Consider the following 13,959-nt stretch of genomic DNA (forward strand, 5'->3'; position numbering starts at 1 on the left):
CCACCCAACCGGCCCACCATATTTCATCCGAATCCATCTACAACTTTTTGAGATATCCTGCACACAAAGAGACAGACAGGGGTGAAAACATAATGTCCGTACATCAGATGGTGAAGGTAACAAGTGCTACACATGATTGTTGTTATTTATTTATTTATTTATTTCCCTCCATAAATAAAATACAAGTGACTAAATTAATTTTGGGTAAAAAATAATAATAAAGAAAGCATCTTTTTTTAGAATCAAGAAAGTATTTTTGGAATGTTGTGCTAATTTATCCTTTGTAGTTATTTACCGCCCTTCAAACCACTTATCTTCCTGCAATCGCAATGCAACATCAGCAGCTTTAAAAATTCCCTTTGCTCTCAATTCCTCTTGCACACGCTTCAGGTAATCTGGATCTGGATATCCGTAACTGCAAAACAGAGCCAATTCACATTGTAAGTTAAATACAGAATGAATTATATGCAATACAAGCAATTCTGTCAATCGGTTTAATCACACCACAAAGGTGTACTGTACATAAGAATGCCTACCTCCTTCCCCACCCTTCTACACTAGAGATCGTAGAATTGCTAGCAATCATCTTCAAAAGTGCAGGTAGTGGTGTCTGAAATACCAGTATGACATCTGCAATCTATTTCACTGACATCAGTAATAAGATGTCACCTTTTATCATTTCTGAACAAGTGAAACAGTAAGTTTTGGTACTTTGTTGGGAGGGTGTCCACAATCAACATCTATACCAGCTGTAAGAGTACAGGTAGTCTTGTGGCGAGATGCAAACTATTTTATGTAATCCAAAGAAAGGCCCAGCAATAGAAAGTAAACTCACCCAGATTATTATCACATCCTTCAAAGAAAAATGTCAAGAGCTGTTTTCCGGGAGTGAGATATCATCCTGTGACACTAAACTTTCTTCAGTGTCTGATAATCGTAAGAACCAATCAAACTTGGTGGCCCACACTCTCCACCATGCGCTGCCTTCATTAAGAAACTTCAAGCGTACAAGTCTTAAAGTAACATCATTCTACAACATCACCCTGTCGCTCTGCAGGAAATATTCAATTCTCACTTTGTTCCCCCACAAGGACTGGCATGCATATCTCCAAATTTATTTCTGTGTGTATAATCTCTGGAGCTACCGTGCCTCACTACCAGCTATAATCTATCTAATACAGGTCATATATTTAGGCATCGTTAAAAAAATAAAACTCGACAATGCATTCCAAAGATGCTGATTTGGAATCTTACAGCATTGGTCCACCGTGAATGCTGGTTTTGTGATGAACTAGGGCATTGCCCGTACGTGGGTGCCCGTTCCTTGCCAAAAAAAAAAAAAACGCTACCCGTACGCTCTACCCCGCCCGTACGCCCGTACGCCCGTAAACAAAAAAAACAACGCTCTTCGCTTCCGCCCTTCGCTCTGACTGAATTGGGAGAAATAATGCGCATAAGAAATCGAGAAATTATTATTTTCTCCGGAAGAAATCGAATTACGAACCGTAATGGCGCACGCGCTCGGCTCCGCTCGCTCTCACATCGGCCACGCCTACGCAACAAAGCGTTCTGTGATTGGCTGCCGGAAGTGAAGTCTTCACTGTCCGGAAGGTCGCAAATCGCAGTTACGATGAATCGCAAATTAGTTTTAATTAGTTTTAAAACATAGTTTAACGGCAACATAGTTTTCCAACGTGAAATAAATGAATACGCTCTCAAATGTGCCGTCCGAGGCAGAGTCTGTTCGCCACGTTCGGCACACGTGATAGCTCGCTGCTCTCTGATTGGTTGAATCGTTTTTTGGACATAGCTCGGTAACTACTTAACGGTAACATATGAAACCTTGAAAAGGCACATCCTCGGGTCCCCAGCAATATACCTGGCAAGTTTCAAGTATATCGGACCGGTAGTTGTCGAGAAACAGCGGTCACAGACAAACACACAGACATACACACATACACACACACACACACACACACAGTCACACACACACACACAGAGAGATTGCTGGAATTATAGATAGATGTCATTCCAAGTGACGACGTCGTCCATGCCGGTTGTACGGGAAGTACCAATGGTGAAAACGAGCCGCTGTTTAAAAGCCCTCTGAAGCAACCCCAGGACATGGCCTCCCTCAGGGTTGTCTGGTAGGAATGCTGTGCGGAATGTTCCATGATAAGGGTGCCCTGGATGGGGATGTTCTGCCTGTGGATGTGGAACATTGCCAACGAATCATACCAAAATACTCAATTTGGTGTCTAAGACTGCGATACATTCGATCGTTACTTATCCAATCGCAACCAAACTTGACAGGAGAACTAAAGGTCGCACGATGGAGGTTGTAGTGACTTCATTTCCCCTCCCTCCTCTCAAAGAGGATTTCCCACCTTCGGCGAAATCCGTGTTAAGTTGCCAAATTTTGGCATTTTTCCAAGGCCGCTTCTCATAACAAAGGTAATTTCTGTGTGTATAATGATAAGAACTCATTATAAGAACACAATATTAATGTTGTTGCAAACCAATATTAATACTAACAAAAGGGAGAAATGCTTTGCAATACATGTCCCCTACCGAGTAATCATGCCTTAATTTGGCCAGTGTATAATGCCGCTTTCTGTGCTGGCAATAATAAAAAATAACCTGATGGACATACACATACCTGAAGCACAAACATGCATACAGCTTATGAGAATATATAAATACATCGTGGTTAAATACCTGGAATCATTCCAATTACACTGGGCCATGGACTGTCACCCAGGCCTAAAGCCTAAGGCCTGCCAATCTGTGCTGCTTCATGGAATGGTGGCACATGATTTTAATTGGGGTGGAGTCAGACCAGCTGTCCAGCCAATGGGTGTAAAGCAGTGGGGTGGAGTCAGGGCAGCTGAAAACGAAAACTGACCCATGTATAATATGTGATGTTCTCTATGTCCATAAAGTACATAACTGTGGAAAATTGGGGAAACGTGCCAAAACCAAACTTGTTCTGTAACTTGTCAAAATAAAGCCATGCACCAAGTTTCAGTTGAATATGTTAAAGTTGAATATGTTCAATATGTTTCAGTTCAATATGGAAGGGTGGCAGGTCTGCAAAACCACAGCTGGGATGGACAGACAGACAGATGGAGAGCAAACCTATAACCCCTTCTGGTGAAACTGGTAGGGGACTCATAATATCCCCTCTCCATAAGGAGTTTTTCTTCTTTGGCCAACTGTTATGTTAACGTGTATAAAGAGATTATCTTGGCCTATCGTAGGTAAAGCCTAGCAGAAGTAAAAAATATTATAAACCACACACATGTATGATAACCTTTTTAAACCGTCGCTGCTGCTGTTTAACACAAAACTGAAAAATTTGGAGGAATCCCGACATCCTTGAGGAATTCTATGCTTATCACGTCCACCACAGACCAATGGACCAGAGCCTATAGATCTACTGTAATCTATATACCCCAGAGAGGATAATAACATGACCTTGCCTGTCGCTCCCATAGTAGTGGAGTGGCTTATGGAAATGATCGTGACACGCTGGCCCAAAGCACTAAATTTGGCACAGTTATACTTTAGGACCATACAAAACTTTTGAGAGGGGGCTGCCCGATTTTCGAGGCCCAGGTCAAGGTCAGGTCAAGGTCAAAGGTCAAATTATGTGTTTGTCATGTTTTTGCCATATCCAGCTCATAGCTGTCATAGAAACATTATCTCAGTGTCTAAACTCTAAATAATCATTTTTAAGGACAAGGAATCCATTTGTATTATGGAAAATATCCTCAGGTGCTGCCATATTGTATTTCAAGGTCAGGTGAAGGTCAAAGGTCAAATTATGTGTTGGTCATTTTTGCATCGGTGTTTTTGACGTACATCGATACGCTGAGGGAGGATACTGGATTGGCCAGTACAGAGGAGGTCGCGGCCTGCATGACTTATGCTTCACAATTTCCGCGACAGAGACACAGTCCTGTGCATGGCAGTCCTGCGTTCCTGCACATGCAATTCTTTGAACAAGTGGGTGTCGCCTTACATCCGCACTTGAGTAGTTCTCTACAACTAAGAGCAGCAGCTGACAGGGTTGTCCAGGTTGGACGCCACCCGGTATCTGCTTTGGTCCACCCAAAGCCATCTGGATTTGGTGCAGCTAGGATGGGCTTCAGACTCTCTCTCCAAATGCTGGCTTGGTACAGGCATCGATTTACATGCTGGAGCAGTGCGTTCTGAGTTGGAGGAAGCTTCTCCATCATCTTCACTCTCCTTGGGAATAGCTCCTGTCGAAGGTCATTCACATTGACATGTGGGGTTGTGTTGTCGTACATGATACAGGTAAACCGCTCGATCACATTGAATGCTGGAGATGTAATCACATGTGGAACAAACGCAGTCAGGGACGTAATGGTGAATCCTTCTGTGGCTGTCGGGTAAGCTTTCCATGCCTTCCAAGCTGACTTTTTGCCTTTACCACTGAATTGGGATGTTACATCAGAGCCAGAGAATGCATGGAAAAACGTCAGAGCACGAGCTTTGTCTTCCCCAAGTTCCTGGCAGATTGAGTTGACATGGTAATAGCGGAAGTGTTGACCAGTACCAAAGCCAACCCATAGTTGCATACCTGGATGGTGCTGCACAAGATCATGAAACACTCCCACCAGAATCACAATCACGTCTGTGTCTACGGTTCTGATGAGAACAGTAGTCGCCCCTTCCCTTAGGGCATCGTTTACATGAAGACATATTCTACTGTCTGTTTCTTCGTGATCACTCTCTCCCATTGTGATGTTAGCCTGATTCGATTGGACTCGTGGACCAGATGTAATGTAAACCTGTTTGGTAAGCGGATAGTCGCGTTTGACTACGTCCTCCGTCAGCAGTGCGAAAAGCTCCTCCTTGTTGGTAGGACCCTGTAGAAAGCCAGCGAAGTTACTTGGTAACTTCGTATTGCGGGATACCTTTCTACGTAATCCTTTCCCTCGTTTCTCTCGAGTTGTGGCTTTGAGCCTATATGGCCGTCACCTGGTGGAACTTCCCATAATAGTAATGGATTCATTGACTAAATATGTTGGTTATGTGACTAAGACCAAGTTTTTTAGGTTATCTATAAGCTGGATATTGCAAAAACATGACAGACACATAATTTGACATTTGACCTTGACCTGACCTTGACCTGGGGATCGAAAATCGGGCAGCCCCCTCTCAAAAGTTTTGTATGGTCCTAAAGTAGAACTGTGCCAAATTTGGTCCTTTGGGCCAGTGTGTCACGATATCACTTAAATTTGGACTTTAGCCACCCCACTATAGGGAGTGGGTCTATTGTACATCAAATACATCATTTCATCCCAAAATATAATCAATAGCCGAAGCCAAACTCCTTACAAAGTTCCAGTTTTTCCTTTCTGAGAGCTTGCTTCTATATCGTGTCAAATTCCATGCAACCCCTCATTCCTCCCCACACCCATTATTTGTCCTTCCATGAGGCTTGACTTTGAATATAATATATATAATTATATATATATATACATGCACCCACGGACATACTTGGTATTTGGTTAATTACCCCATTTCACCTGTGGGAAGGGATCTCAAATTAATATCATTAGTATTGTCATGCGGCCGCCTCTGATGAAAATCAGGCGGTCACGGAAGCCGATTGCGAAGGCCTTAGCTCTCGAGGCAAAAACTCAATGGCGGACTCAAAGACAGAAAGCTATACAAAATTGCGCAGGGTGGAGGGGCGGCGCAAGACCCCTGCAGTCTTACCTGTTCTCGGGGCGTCTCCAATGCCGCTGCAAATTAAATAAACCACACGGAAAACTGCATTCAGGTATATACAGAAAATAATACAAGGATTTATTTACAAAGATAGCGGGACAGGAAAATACGCGCCGGTAATAAATGTCCAAATCGGGACGTCCCCACACACTGATTTCGGATACGAGACAAGGGAAAATGAATTAAGGAAAATAAAACGTTCGTTATGTATTTGTGAAATGTGGGGTGCGGCCCTATCTGTCAGTAGTGGTGCGTCCGTCGTCCAACACGGCCCCCTCAGTCCGCCTCGCTCATGCGCTACGCCAGGCCTCGATGCGACTCGCTCTGCGGCACGCCACGAGGTCCCTCGCTCCAGTATCAATGCACCACCAGGAACCAAAAGCACCACGCGGAATCAAAAGCACCAACGTCCAACGCAGGGCCAGCGATCCCCACACAAAGCCAATCTCCAACCCGAAGGGGCCGATCTCCAACACGAGGTCCAGCGCGAAGAGAGACAAAAAGACAAAGAGCAAAGAGAGACCGTGCAGCGCCAAGTGAGCCAATGTCAGCCAGCGCGTCCTTTTATAACTTTGCCTGTTCTTTTGTAGCCTCGCATGTGACGTCAGCCTTGGTGCGCCACCAACCGGAGCTTCGTAGCTTCCCGACCTCTCAAATCTTCTCCAATGTTCTCTTTCGCTGGTGCCCTGTCATTGGCCGAGTGCCTCCCGCACTGTGGTGCTGCTCGCCCCTCCCCCTGGCCAATCAACAGTCCTCCTGTGCGTGGCCTCCCAGCCTTGCTCGATGTCTGACGCCCACGCCGGTGTTGTACGTGGCCCTTGCCTGCTTGTCTTCCACAGTCTTTGTAAGGGAAGGGAATTTAATTACTGTTGCACTAAGGGCCTATATAAGTGTTTATATGAGTATGCATTGCCATAAGGGACAAAGGTTTGGTGACAGGGGACGACGACGAACAAAGGAATCTCATCCAGTGGTCATCCATAATCCCTGCACAATTTAGCACGCCCTGCTCCCTCGTAGCTGGGACACCAATACAGCTTATCCCGACAAACCGGACTAACATATAACTTATTACGGGGTAGATTCCCTATCGCGACAGTCAAAGCATGTTACCCATACAGATCTACCTGGCTCGAGATATTCCTTTTCTCCCCCCGACATAACAGTATTTTCTGTTTAAGGAAAAAAGACTGGTTCACAGAGACAATCGCAAACTCTCCGCACAGGGAGGAAAGGAAGAGGGAAAAAGATTATAGATGGGATATGACGTGTGGAGTGGGGTTGCTTGATTTTTTACATAATTATTTTATCATTCATTTTTGATCAGGAACCGCCAGTGATTATTTCATGATATAATCTATTCTTTAGTTTTAAGTCTCGTGATTCCTTCAGTCTGCACATGATTAATGTCTAACTCTTTCCCCTATGTAATATGGTATAAGTCTTGCACCGATCAGCAAAGCTGGTTCATGGAGCAGAAGTAAAAATGAACTTTTATTTTGAATCTAAATTAAAATTAAATATATATATACATTGTCGAGTGACTCCCCTCGGTTAATCCCGGGGAAATCACACACAGCGAAAGCCAGCTTTAACTCCAAAGGCGTTCAGTTCAAATAGCAGATTTTATGTATATGCACGGAGAAAGAAAGAGGAGGGGAGTAGGCTGAAGAGTTTACCTTCACGATCGCCGGCAGTTCCAAAGCCTGCAAAGAAAATAACTCACACAAACACAGATTTAGAAATATACAGAGAAAATAATGAGAAGATTTATTACAATGGAGGTCAGGACAAGAAGAGCGCGATGATAAAAAAATATTGTTCCCACATGGAGCGCTCCCATACCAGACTGATAACACAGACGAAGGGAAGATACATAAAAAAATAACCATGTGTTTGTGTGCACTTAGCTCTGAATAGCTCGAGCGCTTCGTCAGTGTCTCAACAGGGTCTGTGAATGGGTCCGGCCGGGGTGACCGCGCGAAACGCGCGCGTTGGCGGGAACTAGGCCTTGTTGCGCCCATTCGCGCCGCAGCGCTCGCATCAGGCCTCGTCATGCTGCAGCAAGCCGCGCCCGTCCACACGTCGTACGCTCAGAGAACTGCAGTTCCCATTACCTCTCCTGGTTTCCCGGTGGCGTACTCGACATGGTCGGTCCAAGCACGAGAGCGCAAGGAAGGACAAAGGAACAAGAGAGAGGAAGGCGAAAGCAAAGGCAATAGATGAGGGCAAGCGAGCAAGGGCGGAGGGCAAGAAGAAGAGAGAAAATGTCAGTGCTTGAGTGCTTTTATCGGCCGTCTAGGGACGTCACCGGCGCTTCTCTTCCACTCAGCGCAGTCCAACACGACCATGTCCAGTTATCCACCTATCAGCATGCAGTCTGCCTCTGACATCAGCGGTGGTCTTCACCAATCGGCGCACTCCTTACTTCTCGGCCTTCCTTCCACCAATCCGCGGGAAGCTTCTTGCCCCGCCCTTGGCCAATCGTGAGTCCTTCCTTACTCAATCCTTCCCATTGGTCAACTCCCACCCAATAGCGAGTCGCTTCTTGCTCCGCCCCAGCCAATCACGAGTCTCAGGGGCGTGTCTTCGGCCTGCTTAACTGTGTGTGCTTGCCATGCCTGACTTCCGGTTGGGTTTTATTGTTTATTTGGTTTAATTAATGGGCATTTAAATGTGGGATTCTAACTAGTGTCTATGGTGTGGTGCCAAAAGGGACAACGGATAAATCACATAGGGTAAGACGAACAGGGATAATCTACCCTTATGCCTGAGGCTCGTTAACATGCCCCGCCTCCTGGTGGCAGGGACAAATATAACAACTTAATCCGAACACTGTTTACACAGGTCCTCTACTTATTGTACATCTAAATGGTTCTTCTACACAACAATCGGAGCATGATATCTACACAAAGCTACCTGACTCTACATATCACTACCCCCACAAACATAACACAGGCTCCCCTTCCCCTCCCCCAGCCCCCCCACCCCCCTGCAGGATAGGAAGAACGTATTTCACCCCACTGCAGGATCATGGCATAGATGTCATACACATGTGTGTGCGTTTTTACTAGGTAGCGGGGAGGTACCATACAAGCAAGATGGTGGGGGCGCTTCAGGCTGTGGTGCCGGCAGTCCTACAAACAAGTCGCCCGACTTACGACTTCCCCCCCCCCCCCCACCTCCCCCCCCCCCGTACACCTCTTGGCCTCGTGACAGCCAAACAGCTCCTTATGCTGTCGTCCCGCCGGAGGGGGTCTCCACACACCAGGCTCTGTCGCTTCAGGCTTCCATACAGCCTCACTGGTCGCCGGAAGTCCCATACCCCAGGGCGCCCAAACAGACCCCCACCACCGACGAGCTCCAATTTCCAGACACCACTGGCTGCCAGGGGTAATTACCGCAGAGGGGACCGCGGTCATCGCTCCTCCAGAGCTTGATCCATACCTGCGGACACGCACGCCCTCCCCACCCACAAAATCCACAAAAACATTTCCTCCCCACTGCCATTGAATTCTCAACCACATATTTCCAGAGAAGATGTCACAAAAATGTTTCCAAACGTTGCTGCCATGGCCTGCCATTATGTGAAATCCCCGTTCACATTTTAAAACCACTTTTCTAAACACATTAATCACTCATTCTCAATTTCCAACCTCACGACCACATGAAAACACAAAACCTCGGCACATAAACAAATGCCACACACTAGACTCTGTGGCACACATTCGATCCCTCCCTCCCTCCCCCCCCCCCCCCCACCACCCTCACCCCACCGGCCATGCAATCACTCTCACCCGCCTCCTATACCAAATTCCATGTCCTAATTTACATAAGCAAGTCCTGAAGCCTGGGACAGTACACATCAAGGCCTTACCTCTACCTTGATGTGCAGGTATTTGCCTTTTTTTTGCAACACCACACCTGCACACCACCAACAATGAACATCACGTGGCCTCATAACATTAACAGCAAAGGGGCGTCGGTGTTCTGTAGACTTTAAGAAAAAGGAAAAATAAACAAAAGAAAGGTCCTATTTGGTATTTGGCAAATCACAGCCGAACTGACATTGACATTGTCAATATTGTCATTGTCATTGATAGTCAGGCAGATAGGTGTATCCATCATAAGAATTGTGGGTTTAGACGTACAAGCATGAAATTTGGCACAGTCATAGATAATAATCTAATGAATAATTCCAGATATGGACCCACCGCGAAAACGTCCTATGGTAGCCATGGCGGCCATTTTACAAAATGGCCGTTTTTACCGCGATTATTTTTTACCGGACGACACAAATGCTTCTTTATGTTCTAATGAAATGACTCTAGATACACATATATGCCATAATTGTATTCTCCAAATGACCACAATTTGCATTTGTGTTGCCAGCAATGTCAATTAACCCACCAAGCACTGTAACGATAACTTATATTACTAGATAGTTCCAGTTTGATCTTGTTTATACGTCACAATTTTCTCCACCACACTGGCACAAAGCGGTACATTTCAAACTAGCTTGTTTGCACTTGCATCGTCCCTTGCAACCCTTTTTGCATTTACAACAAATCAGCTCCCTTGATGAAATGCTGGCTTCAGGAAGCATGGACCACAGGGGTTTCCAGTTGTGGGGATCGATCCATCCCCAATCCCCAGGTGAGGGCAGATCCATAACAACCGTGAGCATGTTTCCCCAGCAGTGGCCACCCGTGTACACAGCCCTCTTGATTTGTTGTACCAGGGCTCCTCTGGTAGGGGGAATAGCTTGCATGGCTCGTCCTTTCTTCGTGAAGAGTGCCTGTCGAGCTTCGTCTATGTTGACGAGATTGCTGGTGCGATCGTAGAGAAGAATGGTGAACCGCTCGAGCACTGCCACAACGTCATCAGAGATGTCTGCTGTCCCCGTGGAGAGATGAACTAACGCTGGCGTCAATTCGTCAAATACTTTCCAGTTATCCCAGGCTGTATTCTTGCCCTGTGTATTAAATGACGAGACTGTGTCACACCCTGTGTATGCATGGAACATCGGGAGGGCCTGTGACTTATCTGGTCCGAGGAATGCTGCAATTTCATGTGCTGGAATATACCTGAAGTGCTGGCCTGTCCCAAAGGCCACCCAAAGCTCCTGGAATTTGAGTTTGGTTGTTGCTGCCACAGCCAATACCACTATATCTGTATCCACCGTACGCAGAAGAATTTTCTGAAATCCATCACGGACTGCATCCGCGAGATGTATCATCATTCGTGTATCAGCCTGCCATTCCCGTCATCAAGGCGTCCTAATTCTAGTGGCATCGGTAATTCGTGAAGTTCATTGAAACGTCTGATGTTGAAGGCAATGGTAGAATAACCAACTCCAACATCGTGCCGTTTTGATTCTGCTGGGCATTGCAAACTTTCTCGTGTGATTTTTTGGCACAAAACGCACTTGTTCCAATCCGTCTGTACCTGCGCCTTTGATTGTCCAGGTTGCAGTGGATCCACTAGCTGATAACTCTTAGACATTTCGCTGTTCGAAACACCAACTGAAAAAAAAGATAAGATACGATAACAAGTTGCAATAAATAAATAAAAACTTTATTTAATTTGCACTTTATTTAATTTGCTAATTTGCACTAATTTGCATAAAAATGATACGTGGGACATTTTTTCAACTATTTAACATAGCAAATCATTTTCTACACATTTTTTCCTATCTATAGACACCAATGAGAAGTATATTTTGGGGGGTGCACGAGACCCGTATCTAGCCACTAGACTAAAAGCGGCCATTTTGTAAAATGGCCGCCACGGCTACCGTAGGATGTTTTCGCGGTGGATCCATATCTGGAATTATTCATTCGACTATTATCTATGACTGTGCCAAATTTCATGCTTGTACGTATAAACCCACAATTGTTACACCTATCTGCCTGACTATGAGTATGACATTGACGAGGCGATGCAACACATTTCCCGAAATGACCGACTTTCGTTTGCCCACAAACGTGACGACATGTTCGACATCTTTTTTGCAATTCAGTGTATACTATACGAATCGTGGTAAGAAAGCAGATACTCTATTGTGCAATTGTACATTTATGTGACTGTGAGCTTCGACCCACTTACAGTTACAGTGTGCCCGAGGAGCCGGAGGGTGTTGCTTTATATTCTTCTTCTTCCTCGTACTCGACGTCGGCGTCTTCGTCTGCCTCTTCTTCTTCTTCTTGGCGTCAAGTTCCTGGAAAGGGAAGTTATATTTTCTTTTATTCTTTCATGATGTTACCCCGCGTCATGTCCATCGATTTTATATATATAATTATAAACCGAAAAGTTTTATATAAATATCCTTCAAAAAAAAGACAACATTTAGATTTACGATCGGTTGAATGTGACGTCACGACAACGAACGGTGGACGATTTCAAATGCATTAATTCGCTTTTCAGTGATTAGTTATTGATTAATTGGTTTAGATTCAAAAGGGTGGAGGCCCGGGTGGACCGGGGCGTCTGTCCAGACGTCTTTAGCTTGAGGCTCATTTTCCGCAGCGCAACACTTGCGGGGGCCCAGGCTCGAGGATTCGAACCTTTGCAGTTTGCAGCTCTCGAGTCTCATCGTTGATACGTCATCGTGGCCCGCCTTAGCCCGGTGTACCACGACGCCTCCACCGATTGGAGCTCACTTGTAACATGCATTTAACCCCCATGTGATTGATCTAGTTAGGCAGCTTAGCAATAATTTCTGGGGGAACGACTTTACAAAAGTACCATTTTTATTTTCGTGCTTCATTGGACCATATGCAATAGTATTACTATTAGGACCGGAGCCAAGACATATACAGCGTTTGACTTTTGCACAAACACGACTCGCACAGCATAATATTAATATTGAAGGAGCCCGTGCTCCTGCATGAGACGGACGAAGTGACGTCCGTCTGTCTGTCCGTCCATCTGTCCGTCCGTTCGAAGGTACCGCATAAATGGCTGAACCGATCGCAACAATATTTTGGGTGGGTAATCCTGGGATCTCCTGGAGTAAAATAGGCTATTGAAGGAGCTCGGGCTCCCACGTCGATCGGAAGAATGGACGCGACAAAAGCTGGAATTCATCCGAGTTGCTTTATTCAAACAAAACACTCAGGTACTCTGAAAAGCCCGTTTATCGGGCAGCAATATATATACACACATTATCCCGGAGCGTTTGCCCAGGAAATGCGAGAGGGGGCGTGGCCGAGCGTCCTGGCTGCGGCCTGGCAAGTTGAGGGCGAGCCTGCCCGGGCATGCTCGGGCGTCCCGACCGAGGCCTGGCAAGTTGAGCGCGGGCCTGCCCGGGCGTCCTGGACGAGCCCGGCATGGTGATCGCTCCGCGTCCTTGATAGGTGCAAGGCGATTGTGAAAACCCAGCGGTAGCTGCTACACACGTCCCCCCAGAATCAACTTGCACCGGCAGGGTCAATTTGAGGGGGGTCCTGATGACCCGGCCGAAGCGACCCCTGGCGGGTCGTGGGGGGGGGGGTCCAGTGTGGTGGTGGGCGGTCGAGTGGGGGGCACCGTGGACGGGGGGCGGCCTCGCCGCGGCGGAAGGGCCACCCGTGGTGGTTGGTCGACGTCCACGTGCGTCGGCTTGAGGCGGTCCACCGCAATCCGGTCCGACCTGCCGCCGATGTCGATGACGAACGACTTGTCGTCCCGTCGCAGGACCCGGAAGGGCCCGTCGTACGGCGGCCGGAGTGGCCCCCGATGTGCGTCGTGACACACAAAAACATACTCCGCTGTGCGAAGTGCTGGGGGGATGTAGGACTGGGGGTCACCGTGGTGGGATGTTGGCACGGGGGCAAACCGTCGGGCGGCCTCCTGGAGGTCCGAGCGCTGGTGAGCTGCGGACCAGGGACTGGTAGCGTCGGGCACGAATTCGCCCGGGACGCGTAGCGCCTGGCCGTAGACAAGCTCGGCGGTGGATGCCTGGAGGTCCTCCTTGAGGGCCGTTCGGAGGCCCAAAAGGACCCACGGCAGCCGGTCGGCCCAACCGCTGTCTTGAAGGCCGGCCATGAGCGCGGCCTTCATGGAGCGGAGGAATCGCTCGCACAACCCGTTTGCTTGGGGGTGGTAGTACGGTGGAGCTTGACCCCCAGGTTGCGGGCGACTGCGCCCCACAGCTCGGAGGTGAACTGTGGTCCGCGGTCTGACGAGATGTCCGCTGGTGCGCCGAAGCGGGCG

The 13,959-nt window shown here is 47.2% G+C and overlaps 1 protein-coding gene across 1 annotated transcript in view; it reads right to left on the reverse strand.

The window, feature by feature from the left end:
- Positions 1-295: 295 nt before the first annotated feature.
- Positions 296-13,959, reverse strand: part of LOC144889176 (uncharacterized) — a gene marked incomplete at its 3' end in the record, with an annotated part of 37,477 nt that continues 23,813 nt past the window's right edge. The window contains exon 7 of the mRNA XM_078769142.1: positions 296-415. Coding sequence (XP_078625268.1) covers positions 296-415 — 120 coding nt within the window. The remainder of the gene's footprint in view (positions 416-13,959) is intronic.

The sequence above is a fragment of the Myxine glutinosa genome, unplaced genomic scaffold (genome assembly GCF_964187855.1).
Source record: "Myxine glutinosa unplaced genomic scaffold, kmMyxGlut1.1 SCAFFOLD_1428, whole genome shotgun sequence".
Lineage (NCBI taxonomy): Eukaryota > Metazoa > Chordata > Myxini > Myxiniformes > Myxinidae > Myxine > Myxine glutinosa.